Source organism: Nesoenas mayeri (assembly GCF_963082525.1).
Source record: "Nesoenas mayeri genome assembly, chromosome: 18".
NCBI classification, from domain to species: Eukaryota; Metazoa; Chordata; class Aves; order Columbiformes; family Columbidae; genus Nesoenas; species Nesoenas mayeri.
This window is the reverse complement of record NC_137566.1, coordinates 8,873,652-8,892,816: the sequence shown is the minus strand read 5'-3', so window position 1 is coordinate 8,892,816 and position 19,165 is coordinate 8,873,652. Positions and strand designations below refer to the sequence as shown.

At 40.9% G+C, this 19,165-nt stretch overlaps 1 protein-coding gene across 2 annotated transcripts in view; it reads left to right on the top strand.

Annotated features, from left to right (window-relative positions):
- Positions 1-19,165, top strand: part of MED27 (mediator complex subunit 27) — a 79,500-nt gene that overhangs the window by 23,318 nt on the left and 37,017 nt on the right. For both annotated transcript variants that reach the window (XM_080356137.1, XM_080356138.1), the window contains exon 3: positions 6,798-6,928. In XM_080356137.1, the coding sequence (XP_080212263.1) occupies positions 6,798-6,928 (131 nt within the window). The remainder of the gene's footprint in view (positions 1-6,797; positions 6,929-19,165) is intronic.

Here is a 19,165-nt window from a genome sequence, read left to right as displayed (position 1 = left end):
AATTTTAGCGTGAGAGCAATGTCTGCAGGTCAAAGTTGTGGTGGCTGTTTAAGGAGGCACAGCAGCATGGGGGGAAGATACTAATTGTGTCCTTATTCAGTCTGCAGTTTTAATGTTGAATTTCCTTGCTACAGATTATTTGTTCTATGCAAAGATAATACTTTTGTTGAAAATTAATATAAGTTTTCTGTCAAATACTGGTGAAGTGCACTTCTTGGGTCTTTAGGCTTTAATGAAATCCATTAAGTGAGCACACAAGTGTGAGTATATTACATAGGGTGATACTAAGACCATTTCCCTGTTGGTGGGACAACCTTTATACCAACTGCTCCCCCTGAGGTCAGGGTCACTCAAAAATACTGTTTGTTACTGCACGTGGTTTTATTTTGTCATTTAGATGCAGAACGCACTGTAATAACTTTACTCTGCTTTTCATGATAGTGTTAGGTGTCTGGGTTGTAGCTGCATAACCAATGAAATGCCAGTTCGTTTAGTTATCGTTCAGGAAATATATATGTTTGAGCCCTTCAGAGTACCCAGAACTATTTATAAACATCTGAAGCATAAAATACAGTTACTCTTCTGAAGAGGTAAATAAGGTAGTCTCAAACTATGATTACTCTGCCTCTTAATCTGTATGAAATACTGGTTCTTTTTAAACCTCTGAGCCTGATGGCTGTGCAGTGTCACTTTGTGTTGGCATCATCCAAAAAGCAAGAGTATGTAAGTATTAAATGGATTCCAGAACACTTAAAAAAATCCCTGGAGGAGTAGTGGCTTTTGCAGAGACTTTGAACAGCACAGGTAATTTTATTGGCAGCAAAGATGCAGATGCTGAAGTTTTGACCAATTCCTTGAAGAAAGCGCCACCAGATTTGCTATCTCTGCATGGTAAAAAGCCAAAGACTTGCAAGCAGTATTGGAGTGAGGCAACATTGATGCAGTCATTCATCAGCAGAACTTCAATGTTTTCGAAAGAGAAGTATGAGAAGAACATACTTTGAGGCTGAAATTCGACACTAATTAAAACAGCGCTCTCAGCCAAAATACGAATTCAAAGACAATGGAATAAAAGATGTGGCGAAGACAAGTCGTTAAAAGAAACAGGGATATGTATCGCTGCATTTTGTACTATTGTATCTTTTTAGAGAGAGAGGTAAATGCCTAAACTTGTTTTTTAACTCCCTACCCTTGGGAAGGAGGAGGAGAAACCGCCGGGAAGAGCCGATTGCCTGAGCAGGGACGTGCAGGTCGGTGTCCTCAGGAAGCTCCGTGTCTCCTGCTTTATGGACCAGGCTGAGGCGTTGGCCCCGCGCATCTCCATGCGATGCCAGTATGAGCCCTGACAGAGGCTTCTGACAAAAGTGCGAGCTCATTAGTTTCACAGCTTAGTCGGATCAGGGTGTTTAGGAAAAGATACAATAACTTTTATACAGGGTTTTAAAAAAGAAGGGAAGGGAGGGGTAGGTAGTTGCTGATTAAATATTCTTGTAAACTGGAAAGTGTTTGGGGGGCATAAATGCTTTTAAAAAAAAAACAGAACAAAGTGTCCTAATTAAATTGTAAACTAAAGCGAGGGCACAATGTCTAGCTTTCCTATTAATTGAAAAGCCTGCAACCCAGTTCCACAGAGGAAAACCGATGAGTAAAATAAATCAGAGACTGTTCTTTTGTTTTATTGATGCTGGTTTTGGCCAAGTCAAGAATTCAGCTATCCGAAAATGATCAAACATTATTTAGAGAAAAAGAGAATTTCCAAACGGGCCTCATTATCTGAGAAAAGCTTAAAAATATCAATTAATGTAGTATAATTTCTTTCTTGCCTACTTTAGTCTGCAGAGATGAAACTGGAGGAGTGTCCTGCTTGCTTGCTCGTTGCTCTTTTCAAAGGAACGATTGGAGTTGTATCATAATAGACAAATCTCTTGTTAGCTGCAAGGGAGAAATAATATAGTGATGAGGGGCAAAGTACTGCACATCTTAAAGGGAGGCAAATGTGCGTGTATTCACCAGAACTACAGCCAAGTTGGCAAATTCCATGGCGGATAAGTATCTGTCAGCCACTTCTGTAAATCTCCTTTTCTTGGGAAGAAACATTTTGTTAATATTACCTATATCTGAGAAAATGCTTTTCTGTTTATCTATGCAGTCTATAAGTATTTACATGAGAATGGAAAAAATACCACGACAGATTAATGTGATCGCAGAGAAAAGTCATTCTTCTGATTTCACTTCTTAAAGAAAACCTATTGCTGCTTAAAAAGCTTTAAATAATGGCAATATGTAAATTTAATGTGCATCTGTGAGGTGACATGATCAATTGTAAATGCTCCAAGTGACTGCTTTTTGCTTTTTCTTTGCCTTTTCCCCCCCTCCCCTGATTTGTACCTTCTTACCCAACCAATTTGTGCATCTTTCAATGGCCTTGTCAGGCAGTGGAGTGTGACGACTTGTTTGGTCAGCAGTCAGCACATGCAAAATCTCCAGCCCATGAATTATGGAAACCAAAGACCTCTAGACCCAGCGTGATTCTAATGATGAAGCTTTAATTTTCAAAGTTTTAAATAAGCACTGTGTACATGTTTGGAGTTTCACAGCGTACACTGTAGAGTCATCCCATAGGCCAAAATATTACCTGTCACGATATGGTCAGTACGTTTCTGTTAGCAAACTGCATTGATCTCGTTCAAGCCCTTTGGCTCTGGCAGAAGTTCTCTGTCTGCTCCAAACCTTAAAGATCATCTGCAGAAAACAGTGTGACCTTTCAGGGGGTTCTTTTTTGTTTCTTCTGATTGTTTTAGGTGTGCGTTGCACTGTTTCCGATAAGAAGAGACTCACCAGGATGGAATAAATAAGACATATTATGTGATTAACTTCAAAAAATATATTAATGTTTTCAGAACTAGATCTAGTCGTAAATCTCGTATTTATCTTAACACACCTTCTCTATTTAAATAGTTTATGTGAAAACGAGTGTGTTAACTTGTGCACTAGGGTGTAGAGGTTGTCACCTTTTGCTAGTTAAACTCTCTCACCTATTGCCAGTGTCTCATACTGTTGCCGACTATGGTCTCAAGCAGAAAGAGAGCTTGTCTGAAGAAGACTGTAGCAACTCAGACAGACTGTCTGCCCTCATCTGGGTGTTCCTGCTCCATGGGGGGATTGCACTGGATGAGCTTTCCAGGTCCCTTCCAACCCCTGACATTCTGTGATTCTGTGAAAGCCAAAGACATCTTACATGAATGAAGAAATTGCCCTCCCTACAATTACAGCTGTGAGAAGAGCAACTCCAAAGTGCAGCCTCTGGTAGGATGTGTTTCACTTTGGGAGGAAGATTGAGAACGGTTAATGTATTAATGTAGTTTTCATACACTCAGGAACACTGTGAAAATGTGAATTACGACACCTGTAAAACATAAGTGGTAATCTGTTCCTTTAGAAAATATAGGCTGTGTTGCTGTTAACATAGAAAAATAATGAATCTCAAAAATGATTAAATTGAAAAACAATCCAGGTTCCCTTTTTATTTTCCTTCAGGCGAAGTTTTTGTGTTGAAGTGTTATTTTCAGTACTTTTGCTACATCTTTGAGAACTCAAGTCTCTTGGTTTTAAGATGTGGAATTCACACATCTACTTGGAACCACAGCTTTAAGAAAAATATCAGCTATCATGAGACTCATCATAAAACTGTACAAGTTGGCACTGGTGTATATCCTAGCTGCTAAGTGTTATACATCGATTTTTTTGTTGTTGTTGTTTCTTATTTCTTCTTTTTCCGCAATAGATTTTATGTTTTATCTGCATGTATTGAAGAAAAAGATCAATCTTGTTGAAATTTTACAGAGGAGTATTTCATTAGGAAGTAAAGAGCTTAGCTTCATATAAACCAGTTGGAATTCCCCAAAGCTGAAAGACGCGGGTGCTTGTTGTAATAAAGCCTCTGAATGATGGGGAATTCCTTAGCGGCTGATAACGAAATGATTTACAGTGCTCAGCACTACATAATGCTGCACCCGTATTCCAGTTCAGTGAGTATTTAGCGTATTTGATGGACAAAGCTCTTGCTGGTCACAGTCCTGCTGGTTTAAATGGGCACAGTTGGAAGGTGGTTGGAACACACTCGGGACCATCCACAAGTGCCCAAGTTTGGGTCTCTCAGACCTGCCCGGGTACCCTCTGGAGACACCAACTGAAGCACCAGGTCACCCCAAAGGCTCCCAGAGCCTCACGTCTAACATTCTGTGATTCCATGTGTCTCATCTCCAGCAGCAGCTCTAAGGAGACCCTGGGATACAAGGTGTTCCCCAAGGTTTCTCCAGCCATCAGCAGGCTCTGGATCAGGGACTTCTTCAGCTAAATGTGATTTCTATGTGTTTGTTAACGTTTATTAATCCTCAAAGGGTTTGTGTCCCATGAGCTCATCTTGGCTTCCCTGCATGAGATTTTAGCACCTGTAACATCCTCTGGCCAAACATTTCATGTGGATTCCTAAGGTGAAGATGGTATGTTTGAAAATAGCATTTGCTTGGTAGTAAGCAAAAATGTTGAGGGGATTGGGATGTTTTAGCTGAGATTTGCTGCCGTGGCCAATGCTGGCAGACAAAAGTGTTCCTTTTGCAAGAGGTAAAAGGAACCAAATGGCACATTTATTATCCATCGGGACCGCTGAATCTCCTGACTGTAATTTTGACACTAGTGGTGCTGCTTTGGCACTATTTTCAGTCTCGTTTCTGCTCCTCGGAGCAAATGATTAAGGAAGAATTTCCCAGTCTCTTCAGTTAACACCCCTCTGCCCCCAAAAAGGAATGCATTCTGTGCAATGCACTGTGTGATAGTTTAATAATGTATAAATCAAGTTGGACAGAAGCTGCCTGTCAGTTTTATTAACTTTGACCTTTTCTCCCATTATAAGGATGGTTTGGTAAATATTTAATGGCCCTTATAGATTTTGACAGTTGGATCTGCATTCCTGGGAGCGGAGGTAGATTGTAAAGAAATACTTATAATTAATAAAAATCGCTTGATCACTGGGAGTCAGCTAAGGACAGAATTGTTTCTTAGTATCTTTACTTTTAATTCCTATTTTTTTTAGTGCCTGAGCACTAAATGTCAGAGTAGCCGGGAGGTTAGGAAACATTTTTAAAGGCTGCATTTAAACTTCATCTGTGATTACCACCTGTGATTACATGAGCAAGTGTCCAAATAGTGTTATTTACCTGCAATCCCCGTCAGTGTCATTCTGCGCAGTGAGCTGAAGTGAATGGTGCCCACAGCACAAAATGGCTGTAGGAGGGCTGCTTGTAATCAGATGCCAGAAGAGGAAGGAAAAGCTGTGTTCCTGGAGTCAGAGGGGTCTTTTGCCAGCGCTGTCTTTCCCTTTAATTCCCTGCATATTGCACTCACTGCAAATCCAGGTGGTGAAGATTGAAACCTAAGCCCCTGACATGTTGAAACATTGCCTTTCAAACATGTGCTGTCCAGTGCTCTCATTGATTATTTTTTTTCCCTTTCCATTTCAGAAATCAGTCAGAGAGAAGCAAATTTGAGCAAAATTAATTGGTCTAAGCGGAGCTGTTGGGGCAGCACGACCCCCTTTTCCCAGTGGTTCCCTTCCCATTAGGGATGCAACGTGTGTTCGCGTTGTGCCGTGGCCGAGATCCCGAGGCGAAGCAGCCAAGTAAATCAGGACCCTGCTCAGAAGCCCTTTGGATGCTCTGAGCCTTGACATTCTGGTCAGATTTGCTCACGGGGAAGCTTCACCTGTTTTTAATAGCCATGTTCAACTAGATCACTTTACCAAGCTTTGTTTCTCTCATTTTCAATCAGTAACCTGCAGAACAGCTTTGCCTAAGACCACTTTGTTTTCTGAACATTTATAAGTCCTAGTTTCCTAACTGTAACCTTTTAGTGCAGACCATGGGGTTAGAGTTGTTAACGCGTTAAACACTTCGCTGTTTTCAGAACAAATCTTTACACACTTTAATGAACACATCAATGTGGGGACTAGAATGGTGAAGGCAATTGCATTTGTCTGACACTGAATCTTGGGCTTTTTTTTCCACCCCTTCTCTTCAAAAAACAAGGAACTAAGAAAATAAATGGGAAGTATGTAGAGGTGAGCTCGGGACTTGTTGCACTTGGTTTCAGTCCAGACACAGCACTGAAGCTGTTCTTAAATCCACGAGCAGTGGGGATGCGCTCGAAATCTTGCAGATTCATGTTGTGCCCTTCATAAATCGGTCTTTCCTTGGCAAGGAAAATAAAAGGTTAGAGGAGAAAGCTACCGACTGTGAATCTTTCTGTTGCAATGCTATGGAGATGCGCTAGCAGGTATTTTAAAGGCTCCGTTTTTCTTTACAGTGGTAGAAACTTTGTGAATGTTTTCTGGTTTTATGTTTAAGAAAAACAATGAGTGTTGTTTCTAAAAAGCTGGTTTGTACAGTGAAAGGGTTGCATCTCTTTTCCTCTTATCTTCTAAAAAGTAAGAATGCTGGATCCCTTGAGAGGAGAAACAGTCTTAACATTTAGAAGCAAGGCCAAGTTTCAGGAGAGTTAGGACTTCAGAAGTCTTTGATTCATCATCTTACTTGCCCTATCACATCACTTCCTTGCAATACCTATTTTACAGCAGTCTTTTTTAATATACTTTTTGTTCAGAACATCTCCCGTATAAGAAGCAATATATGTGAAATACCATACATTAACTTGCAATTTGAATCAGGTGGTACAGACAGCAGAGGTCTGACATAGAGCACTGCAGCGGTGTGTATTTTAATATATATCCTTTGATTTTCCAGTTGCAGTACCATGCCGGGTTAGCATCTGGCCTGTTGAATCAGCAGTCCCTGAAACGTTCCGCCAACCAGATGGGGGTTTCTGCGAAACGCCGGCCGAAAGCCCAGCCAACAACGCTCGTCTTACCGCCGCAGTAAGTCATGGAGTCGTTTCAAGACTTTGCATGGGGAGGGGATACTTTTATTTAACATTTTACTGCAATTATTTTCTTTGTTCAATCATAATAGTAGCATCTTTGCTTTTTTGTTTCGTACAAGAGGAATTATTCTTTTTGGACGGGTAGAGTGTGCTATGGAGACAATATTTTGGGGTTTTTTTGTTTGAGGAGGCACTGTCACAACAGAAAAGTTGCGAGGATTCTGCTTTGTAGCGGGTCATAGAAGTTTTTGCAACACAAGACTGTCATTGAGGAATGATGTTCCCTGATTAGCATGGCTTGGAGCTTCAAGCGGGACTTTTCTGAAGGTCCTGAAAGGCTGAAGCCAAAAAGTCTTTGGTGTGAGTGCTTTCTCGACAAACGCCTGTTCTGAGTCCATCTGTTCACCATATGTTAATTTTGCATAGGATCTAAACCTCTTTTACAGGTGACAAGCAATTATGAGGACACTTAGGAACTGTTTGAGGACACAGAGCATCAACACTTTAGGCAGGCTCTGTGCCGATGCCAAAAACACAAGAGTTGTCCACGACTAAGCTTATAAATTAATAAAGAGCTTAAAATATTTAGTTACATATAAGAAAATGATTATTATGTAGAAAATCAAGTGCTAAGCAATTATTCATTTTACTGAGCATCCTTGTAGGTTGTGGAAACTGCTTGCTTTCACAGAACAAGAGGCACTGATGTATGAACACTCTGCTACTAAAAACTTCATACCTGTAATAATAAAAGTCTCTGTCACCAGAGTCCACAGGCCTAAGTTGGTGAAGGAATCAAAGGAACTTTAGAGGTTTTTCCTTATAAGAAATGAGATAAAAATCAGAGTCAACAGAGCCCTTGTATATTAGCTTTAAAGGGCTGTTGATTCAAGAATCCATAAAATGTTCTATTATTTTACCGGTATGTCAGACAAAGAAGAATGGTTAGAAGGGCAGCTCTAACAGAACGACAGGTTGGAAAACCAGGTGTTATTTCTCTTGTATCTGTGAAAGAACAGGGGTATATTGTGCGAAACCGGCTAATTAGTTTTCTTCCCTCATTGGGGTACCAGGTTTATCCGGAGCTTAAAATGGATTTCTCCAAGAAGTTTGTAACCTGGAGTAACTGCGCTACCCGTTGTCACAGTTCTATTCAGAGGTCTTAAAATATTTTGGTGTTGTGTTTGGTATTTCTGTGTTTTGTTTTCAAATAATGGTTTCTACATTTCCTATAGTGAGAAAGAGCTACCTTCTATCTTTGCAAGCAAATCTGTACTTAAACAATTGCAGCTATATACATTTTAACATGAGGTATATAATGTACACTTTTCAAAGTATTGTATATCATAGTTGTTTTTTCTTTCAATGATGCATTTACCTAGAATTTGCAGATAGAATGAGATTTTAGTGTGGTAACTGAACTTTAGCTGGTAGTTGATTTATGTTTCAATATCTTATTACCACTCCCAGCATTATGCACAAGGAAAATATGTTTATGCTGAGCTGGCCCTTTGTCTGTCACCCGTTTCCTCCTCTCTGGCTCCTCTTTGACCTTTCCATATTTGTCCTTATTTTCTACCTTGGTGTGTCTTAAGAAGAGAGTAATAGTTATATTAAGTCAAATCAAATACCTGTTGAGCTCAGCATCACGGCTCCAACACAGGGCAGAAGATTATAAAAAGACTTATGAAGATAGGCTTGTGAGAAGTATTAATAATAATAATAATAAAAAAAAAAGAATATGGCAGATGGTTTTCAATATCTCGATTTTGCTGTAGTTTCATGCAAATAGTGATGAATCATGCTGTAGTTTTTTTTCTTTCGCTTCATTCTCTCTAAAATGCAGAAGAAGAAGATATCCAGGTGCAAAGCCGCATATCTCCTTGACAGGGCATAGTGCATACTAATTTCCCTATGGCAAGTCAGGGATTTTTTAAATTTCAGCTTTATTGATTAGTCAAGAAAGGGGTAACTATTCCTTTGTCTTTTATTTTTTTTGCTTTGATGTATGCTATTAAAATGAAGTTCAGTGACAAGTCTTTGGGCTGAGTAACAGCGTGCTGTGAGTCAAGTATATATTAGATGTTGTTCAGAGCAACTCTGTTATCTAGAGCTTTTCTTAAACAGAAGTAGTTAAAACCGACGGTGTGCCAAAATGTCATTTTAGGACAGGAGGTTGGAGCAAATAGCAACACTGCAGTGATTCTTTTCAGCCAGCAAAGGAATGCAGGAAACGCTGCTGCTCAGCAGGTAACGTAGGGGATGAATTGTACAAAGGCTCTTCTAAAAACTCTTTTATTTCTATGCATGTTTTGTGTATGAGTAGTTATTAAACTGTGTATGAGTAGATATTAAACATGTCTTAATTTGAGTTCAAGTTAGCGTCAGTGAGCGTGTTACTGATCTGTTGATTTATTTATTTATGTTCCTGTTCCTTGAAGAAACTGCATGGGTAACTTTTGCTATCGTGTGCTACATTCTTAATGGCAATGATGCAGGCTGAGCAATTATCTTGCTCATCCATGTCTCTGATTTTACTGCTATGGTGTGACCTGAGATTTATTCACAGAATCCCAGAATGTCAGGGATTGGAAGGGCCCTGGAAAGCTCATCCAGTGCAATCCCCCCATGGAGCAGGAACACCCAGATGAGGTTACACAGGAAGGTGTCCAGGCGGGTTGGAATGTCTGCACAGAAGGAGACTCCACAACCCCCTGGGCAGCCTGGGCCAGGCTCTGCCACCCTCACCATGAAGAAGTTTCTTCTCAAATTTAAGTGGAACCTTTTGTGTTCCAGTTTGAACCCATTACCCCTTGTCCTATCACTGGTTGTCACCGAGAAGAGCCTGGCTCCATCCTCCTGACACTCCCCCTTTATATATTTGCAAACATTAATAAGGTCACCCCTCAGTCTCCTCTTGCCCAGCTCCAGAGCCCCAGCTCCCTCAGCCTTTCCTCACACGGGAGATGCTCCACTCCCCTCAGCATCTTGGTGGCTGCACTGGACTCTCTCCAGCAGTTCCCTGTCCTAGTAGATATTTGAAACAGCAGCAGCAATTTTGAATCAAAAAGTTGTTTTTAAAACTGAAAGGTCTCTGTCTTACGCTACCTCTACCAGGAAAATTTTCATTTTCTTGCTGTTTTTGTTATTTGAGGGTCTCTAAGAATGCCGAATAATTTTGAAGACGACTCTTTGATGTTCAGTTTTGCTTTTCAGTATTGGTTTTCCCTGGCCCTGAATGTGCGGGAAGGAAAACTGGATTGATATGCGGCTCATTTCTAGCCAAATGTATCTGTATGAGAAAATGAGTAACTGCTGGCTTCTTTCTCTGCTGCTTTGTCCCTCCTTGTGTCTTGTATTAACAAGACATCTCCCTGTACTTGCTAATAGATGCATTCTCATCTGGCTGCTGGCTCCTTCCTTCTGTTACAGAATCTCCAAGCAGCGTTTGCTGAAGTGCTGAAAGCTGTCAGCTCCTTCCCCGTCCCTCGGAAAGCAGATACATGCAACCCTTCTGAAAACCAGGGGTGGCTTCTTCTGCTTGGAAATAAATACCATAAGAAAGGATGCGAGTCCCTCTGACGTGAGGAAGAAGAAAGAAAAGGTGTTGAGTATATTCCTGCAGTTGTGTTCGTTGGCACACACAGGAGGGTCCGTTAGTATTAATGCAATTTTTAGGGGTCTCAGCTGAAAACCTTATGACTTTGATAGCTCTGTTGCATGGGGCTTTCTCAGCTCTCCCAGCTTAATCATCTGTCTTCTCTGTCTGCAAGGAAATGGGCAGCACAAGAACTTGCTCACCACAAAAGGTACTGAGACTCATGCCCTCTGTGGGGCCTTTTAGGGTCATTTGTTGTGACATATGTGGGTTTGGGGAAATGAGCAAACACTGCAAACAATAAACAAGTGGAAATCTCTGGTTCTCATTTGACAACTTTAGGCTCAATGGACAGGGAGGCTTGAGTAAAAGACAGTCCAGTGTTTTGTTTCAGGGCTCTTCAACTTGTCTTGTTAATCTCTTGTGCTCTGATGTATGTCCTAACCTGACAGGGAAAACACTGCAATAGAGCGAGTAAAAATCTCTGGGAATTTGTACTCTATTGCTAGGAGCAGACCAGCAAAATTACTTTTCTGTTATTAAAAAAAAAGCACTGTCTGTAATATTGTTCTAGATAAATGAACAACAGAAAGCTGTGGAGATAATTGGGTTTTTTAGGAGATAATAAGGACTTGAGGACAGAGTGCTGAGCAGAGACTCAGGAGGGCTGGGTTGTTTCTGCCACTCGTGAGATACGGGAGGTCTCTGTTCTGCTCTCCACACCTCAGAATCCATCTGGATTCTTCTGGAGAAGATGGATATATTCAAAAGAAGTCCATACTTGCTCCATCCTTTGGAGCGACTATGATGTAGTATTCAAAAATACTTGCTATTTTTAAGTTAAATGAAAGGTGTGTGTATGTGTGTGTGTATACATACATGTATATAAACACTATACACCCAGTCATAAGATGTGCCAGAATAAATTATTTGGAACTTAACTTGTGTAATTTATCATTTTTACGTTAAGAAAAATCCTGATGAGCCCTTTGCCAAGAGTTTTTGGAGGAAAGGTTTATTTCAGTATTTTGTTTTATAAACAGCATCTAATTGCTTCCTAGGTTCAGGGATTTTCATTATGAAAGAAAGAGGCAGATTATTCTTAAGATAATGGCAAAGCATGCCTAAGCCAATAATGTTCATAGGTTTTCAGAGGTTTCTGCTATGTATTGGAAAAAGCTCTTCCTGTTGTCCTCGACCCCTCTCGCCAGGTTTAATTCTAAGGAGGCCTTAGCTTTCCTAGTTGCCTCCCTACGCCCTCTGACAACAGCCTTATATTCTCCCCAAGTGGCCAACCCCTCCTTCCATGATCTGTAAACTCTCCTCTTCCACTTGAGCACACCCAGCAGTTCCCTGTTTAACTACACAATTGTATTTTTTAAGAGCGTATGTTTAAATTATGCTTATCTAGTCTGACCTCATTGTAGAGACCTGAAAGCCCAGCCGGGGATTCATACTTTGAAACCAAGAATCTGATGTACCAGTTAACACCTGCTCTACAGGCTGTGGGGAATGGGGTTATTTAACATGCAAGTGTTGTTATTGCAATAATCCTGTTCAGTATTATGAGCTGTACTTGAACATTTAGGCCTCTTCTCAGCATTCAAGAGTAGAAGAGCGAATTGTGTGGCCGTATTTTCCGTTTTGAGAACAGTCCTCACAAGTTCTTTGTGCCGTTCTAAAATTCTTCTTTCCCCCCTACTGGCAAAGCTGCATTAAGTATCAATATTCATTAAATACCACCGAGATGATAATGTAATAAAGCAATAATCCTCAGGCCCACATCTATACTTCTTTCCAGAAGAGCTGAGGTTGAGAATATAATTAAAGATTAAAACTCTGTTTGCATTCTGGAACATGGAGATATCTTTCTGTACATGGTGGGGAATTGTATTAATAAGGAAGAGATCAGTTTCCAATAACTTTCAATACAAGGAGCTCATTTAATATCCCTGTTCATGTTTAAGTTTCTTATGGTATTTCTTTAGCTTGACTTCAGCAAGACCGTGCAACAGGAACTGTGTAAGAACATGTTGCTGAAATACGTGACCCTTTTGCTCCACAAATTAATCCCTTTTTAAATGAAGAAAAAAGATTAAAAACTAGTTCTGTATATTGTAAGCCAATAGTATTTACATGAATGGGTTTAATTACTTCGCAGCTTTGAACATTAGGTTTTGTATTTGGTGTCTTGTGCACCGTTTAGATCACATCGTTGTACTGTTGTCTTTTTATTTTTAGTAAATTGAGGAACACCTGTTCTGCAGATGTTTTGTGAAGCTGTTTTAGTGCCGGTTGCAGTGTTTCCCCAGCACTGAAACCAAAGAAATCTGGTTGTCTGGATTACTACAAAGTGCGTTACCACCACAGTATCAGAAATTCTGGTTTAAGTTACCTGTAAACTTGGTGGCGAAGTTTAATAGATGACTTGGAGCTGATCTTGTTCTTTTCAATAGTCCAGACACTCAGCTTAGCTGGGGAAGCGTCTGCCATCACCAAACTCGTATTGTATTACAGATTACGAGGGGAAATTCCTACATGATAACACATCCCTAAACTTTCTCGGAGTGAATTTTCCCAAGAGAACAGCTGTGCATGTGGGTGGCGCGTTGTTCTTTCTGGCTTTCAAGTGTAACACAAGCGAGTTAACCAGTCCCTGTCATTTGGATGAAAGATGATGCTGAGCTTTTAAAGAGAGATGTATTTTTTCCTAACGTCCCATGTCAACAGTGACAAGCGGTTTGTTCATCTCTGTGGCCGGCTGTTCTCAGACACAGAGCAGTGATGGGCTTGTCATTGCTTTATCCTGTTTCTTTTTGTGTGTTTTGCTTAAATACCAGGGGGGAAAAGCAGTCTGCTGTTAAATGTAATAACAATCTGTCTATTTTAGTTATGTGGTGTTTACTGCTTCGCACTCAATATAATTTAACTGGAAAGAAAAAAATCCAAAGTACTGTTTTGATTCATGAGGGACTTTATTAGACAACTCCAACGAGAACAAATCCAATAACTTACCGGGGATGTAACATTGATTAGTCATCTACAATTTGAAGCCAAAGACACTTTAGCAAGCTCTGCTCCAAAAGAGAGAGAAGGGAGTAATTCAGTTGAACTTTTGATTTCACTGTAAGAGGTAAGTTTTAAAATAAGGTGCCGTTAATTTGTTCCATGTTGCTGCTGTTCACTTGGGTTATCTATCATGTCAACTTTGGAACCACGCGTGTGTTTTGTAACCTGTTTAGATACCAAAGATACAGAAGGCAGGCAGATTATTATCTTTTTTTCCCCTTCTTTCTTTCCCTGTTTGGTCTGTGGAGCACTCGAGGTCAGTTGATTGTCCTGTGCTTTATTAGGGATGTCTGCGGTTTCTTTCGTTAGGGACAATTTGGAAGAGCAGACCAACACAGATTTAATGAGAATCTGAAATCTGAGGAAAAAATGTGATCTGCTTTTAAAGTTTGTAGATGATAAAAATAAACTGTAGCACTCAGTGCTGCAACAGACAGCGCTGGGGCCACAGCCCGTTTCTGCATCTCTGACTCCTAGGTTTTGTATGGCGTATTGGAATGCAATATAAATCCAGTTGTCTTATAAACTTGATTGCAACAACAGTATTAAACAAGCATTCGAACAATAGGAAAAACCCTCTCACAGTGTTAATAGATTTTTGGATTTTCATTCATGTTCATCGCCAACCGGTAGGAGTGTTGGAGCCCCAGGTAGAGCTTTATGACTTGGGGTGTTGAGCAGGATCCGAACTGGACCCTTTCACTGTAGGAGGGAGCAGTTCTGTAATAGACTGCTGTGTTTTTTAGCAGGTTTGGTCGCTCACATGTGACGTGCGGAGCCGCGTCCCCACGTCTGTGCCCTTTTGCCGCAGTTGGTAGGTGGGTCACAGCGTGACCTCCATGGAAGCTCACACAGTGTCCCAAAGCTCTAGTGGCCATCTGGGTACACTCCACATTGCCACTGCTTGGCTACAACATGACTTTGTGTGGACGTTTTTTGAGTTTTTGTGTTTTTTTGCCATCCTGGAGTCTGATGACGCTCGGTAACTCAGGGCTGAGTCAGCACCTTTGCAGTTCTGTGCATCTTTAGAAATAATCTTCTTTGTTTAAAAATTTTAATCCTGATCTAATCTCCTAATGTTGATATATCTGACAGCAGGGGTTTCTGTAATAATCTTCTTTGTTTTGTTATGCCAGATCAATGCTTTTTTGGCTATAGCTATATGCTAAATTTCATTTCATTCCATTAAGTACTATACAGCTGCATATTTTCTTACAAAGTAATTACAGCAAACCAGCAGGCATCGATCAACACAGATTGTCCAAAGAAAAAAACTTGACTAAAACCAAATGTTCCTTATGATATTCATTAACGGGATAATAATTTCTATCCATACAAGTACAAGAGACAAGGATTTTGGACGCCGCTTTATCCCCAGTAAACTACCGAAATGCGCATTAGTTTTGTTGTAAAACTTTACAATGTGTTTTGACACAGAGGAAAAATCTGGTTTGTTTATTCACTTTTCGACAAATACTCTTCCCAACTGCTGTGGAAAGAAGGTGCATGTTAATTAAGATTTCGTTATTCCTTTGCAGTGTATAGAGCTTGGCTTAGTAGTGTGTGAGAGCCGTTACGGACCAATAGCCTTTGCTCAAATGTCCATGTTGTGCAGCCCCCATTAATGAACTTACCCAAAAGAGACTTGGGACTGATTGCTGGTGACGTTTTGGTGCTGTATTCCACAGACTAATCCTGCAAATAGGATTGTTCCGAGTGCCGTGTGCAGCCCTGTGTGACCAAGCAGAGTGATTTGGACTAATTCCCATCTCCTTTGCTGCAGATGAGCTGGGACACTCACTGGTCGGGAGATGAGAACGCTGTGATTCCTTTGGAAACTTTGGCCCACGTACCAGCCTTGGTCTGCGTGTTCATTTTCCATAACGTGCACAGATCCGAGCAGCGTGGAGCCCTTAGTGAGTGTCAGAGTTACTGGGGATGGCAGCACTGCTGTAGAAGAGCAAATTTCTGACTCTTTGATGTATGTTTGCCTTAAAGGTAATGTTTGTGTGAGGACCGTGCCATTAAAGGGTGGCAGTTAATTAAAAGTTGTTCCACAGTCCTGACCGTTAGAAGATGCCCTTGCAGCATTTAGAGCAGAACATTAATATTGCACTGTAGGGAATCCCTGTACTTTCAGTAAAAAAGTTAAGCATGAAGATTTTTAATGTGTAATTAAAGACTGCAAATACTAGTTTAACTGCTTGTTTCTGTGTCAGGAAAAAAAAGGAACACTACCAGTGGTTGGACTAATTAGACAGTGAAGAACAAGCTAGATAAGAGAGGGAATTTGTATGAAGTTAATAGTGATATCAAAGCTGTGATTTTGTCGTATGATTGCTTTGACTCGCTTGGTTTTTTTAGCTTTTCTATTTGGGGGATGCGATGAGAGACTGCTTTACTCTGCAACAGTCAATCTGAAAAGAATAAATGAAAACTGCCACTTGCCAAATTCAGAAGCGCGTTCCAGTGTTTCCATCTGCATTGCTTGTATATTCCCATGTCAAAGATGACGAGCGAAAAAGCAGAACTGTAATAAGGTGGAGGGAGAAGGTTCCTATATTTTGGTGGCTTAGCAAGAACAGCGTTATTGCATAATAATATGGTGTAATGTGATGTGATACGAATGTATTGTGACTGTGTTTATTAATGACTGTATTGCTGTACCTCTAAAAGATTCTAAGTAACCTTTAGCTATTATTAGATTGGAGATATATTTGAGAGACAAACTAAACAGCTCCACTGTGAGGGGGGATAAAAGAACTTTCAGATGCAAAAGCTATAATGTTAAAAAGGAAGCTCTGGGTGTATCACAGTAAGAAAACTTTGAAACTTAAGTTGTGCCTGAAAATAAAGGCAATTAGAAAGGCCCCTGTAGTTTCAAAAGTAACTGTTCAAAAAGGAGGAGTTTTCCTAAGGTAACAAACCGCAGGTGGAGATTTACCTCACTAACAAGGAGGGTCTGGTTGAAGCGATAAAGGTTGAGGGCTGCCTTGGCTGCAGCGAGCATGAGATGGTGGAGTTCAGGATCTCATGTGGCAGGAGCAGGATAGCGAGCAGAATTGCAACCCAGAGAGGTTCTCCTGCCCCTCTGCTCTGGGGAGACCACATCTGGAATATTGTGTCCAGCTGTGGCCCCTCAGTTCCAGCAGGACAGGGAACTGCTGGAATGAGTCCAGCGCAGGGCAACAAAGATGCTGAAGGGAGTGGAGCATCTCCCGTGTGAGGAAAGGCTGAGGGAGCTGGGGCTCTGGAGCTGGACAAGAGGAGACTGAGGGGTGATTCATTCATGTTCACAGATATATAAAGGGTGAGTGTCAGGAGGATGGAGCCAGGCTCTTCTCGGTGACAACCAGTGATAGGACAAGGGGCAATGGGTTCAAACTGGAACACAAAAGGTTCCACTTAAATTTGAGAAGCAACTTCTTCATGGTGAGGGTGTCAGAGCCTGGCCCAGGCTGCCCAGGGGGTTGTGGAGTCTCTTTCTGTGCAGACATTCCAACCCGCCTGGACACCTTCCTGTGTAACCTCATCTGGGTGTTCCTGCTCCATGGGGGGATTGCACTGGATGAGCTTTCCAGGTCCCTTCAACCCCTGACATTCTGTGATTCTGTGGACCACAGGGGACAGTGGCCTGGCCGTGTCACAGCCTCCATCAGCCTTTGGAGCGTGGGGACAATTAAACGTCCTTCCTACCGAGAAAGGATACAGAGCAGCAGAACTGCTTTGCTCTGCTTTCTTTACTTCATGTTAAAAATAACGGTTATTACTTTTTAATTTCACTTTAGGGCATTCTCTGGGTATTCATGTGTTTACAAGGAACCCTATGGACGGGTACAATGTAAAAAGCTTGGGTAGCAAATTCCAGGTGATGACTTCATAGAGTTTTCCTCTAAACATAACCTTGATTTGTAATGATTTGAAGTATTTTCGTACAGTTATTTTGCTTGTCCCATTTTCCCAGCTGACAGCAGAAAAAATAAATAAAATGCAACCTTTCGAAGTGTCACTGGGCGAAGTGGCTCCGTTTTCATCCCTTTATAGATACTGCTCTACTCTTCTTTTCATGCAGAGGGTTTAATTGTGCAGAGCGCTTCCTCTTTGCTGTACAGGTTTTACCTCATAAAGTCTCAGCACTGTCTTCGTAATTTCAGTCGTGTCACTCAGTAGTTTGTGCATGTCATTTTGAAAACTAATATATTAATAGTGAACTGTGCAGGAGTGCTGAGAGTGACTCGAGTAATATTTGTACAAAGCTGGGATAAGAGAAGGCATTAACTAGAAGGCATATGCTTTCATCCAGAGGAAGAGCCTGGATTTCTTGTCTTTTTATTGTCAGTTATTCCAGACCAGTTAATTTTTTACGTAATTCAAAGCCCAGGAGTGACACGTTGTGAAGAATGAGTGACCATATCATTCCTGCTTGTGAGACCTAATGGGCAGCTCTAACTATCCACTGTCAGCATTCATTGTGAGAAATGAACGGTGATGGATTATTCCGTATGCTTTGTATTCCTGCCTTTAGGTGTTCATTGCAGTGATGGAAGACAAAGTGCAGACACATGAAATAATTACACGGCATCTTGGCTGGAGCCTGTCAGTCTATGTCAAACTCCCCCGACTTCTTGAATCTTTAAATTGTTGAGCTCTTTTGCTGATTGTTGCATTCGGTGTTTGGAGTTAAAATCAAACGTGCTCTGGAAGCGGCAAAAGACACCCTACTGTTTTGATGTATTTTAAGTCAGAATTTAATGTCTGTGTCCAAAATAGCACTATGAAAGTGAGCTCCCCTCAAGCCAGAACCCAGGCTTTTCTACTCTCCTGTTTTCCATGCAGAACCTCCTTTCATTTTGGCTTTTGCATTTTGACATTTGCTCAGCAAAGATGATGCTTTTGCTCCTGACAAATGTGGATGCGCCTTGTAGGCAGGTCTTACAAAAGAGCCTTTTGTGAAGGGCTGGAAAACAAATCAAACTTGGATCTAAATTTGGGGCTAATCAGCTACATGGCAGACTCATAGGCTGAAGAATCATAGTCATATCTAACGGTACTTCACCTTTATTATAGACAATACCTAAGTTTAAACATTTATTGCTTTTAAACACTGGGGGACTGGACTGGATGAGCTTTCGAGGTCCCCTCCAAGCCCTGACATTCTGTGATTCTGTGAAGGTGTATGTATATACTGAATCTTAAAGATCTGCATTTTGCAAGTCTCTCAGATACTTTCTGCTGAAGTTCTTCTCTGCACATCTTAAAATGCTGGTGTAAATGAGCTACGTAGCAAACCTGGTATTTTGTGTTTGTGTTTTGAATGTACAGAAAGCTGATGATTGCAATTAGGCAAAAAGCGAAGAGTAATTAAATGATTAGACAGGAGTCAAATAGAGAAATGTGTGTCAGTGCAGTGAGTACCAAATGCAAAGTGAGCGTGACTGGAGAGCTCCCTTGGAACATTTGCAAATTCACTGATGTTTGGGAATAGAACTGCAGGACGATCTTTTGAGGTGCTAGAAAACATTTGGTAATATTTTATCTGCTTCTGTAGGGCATCAGCCTCAACTG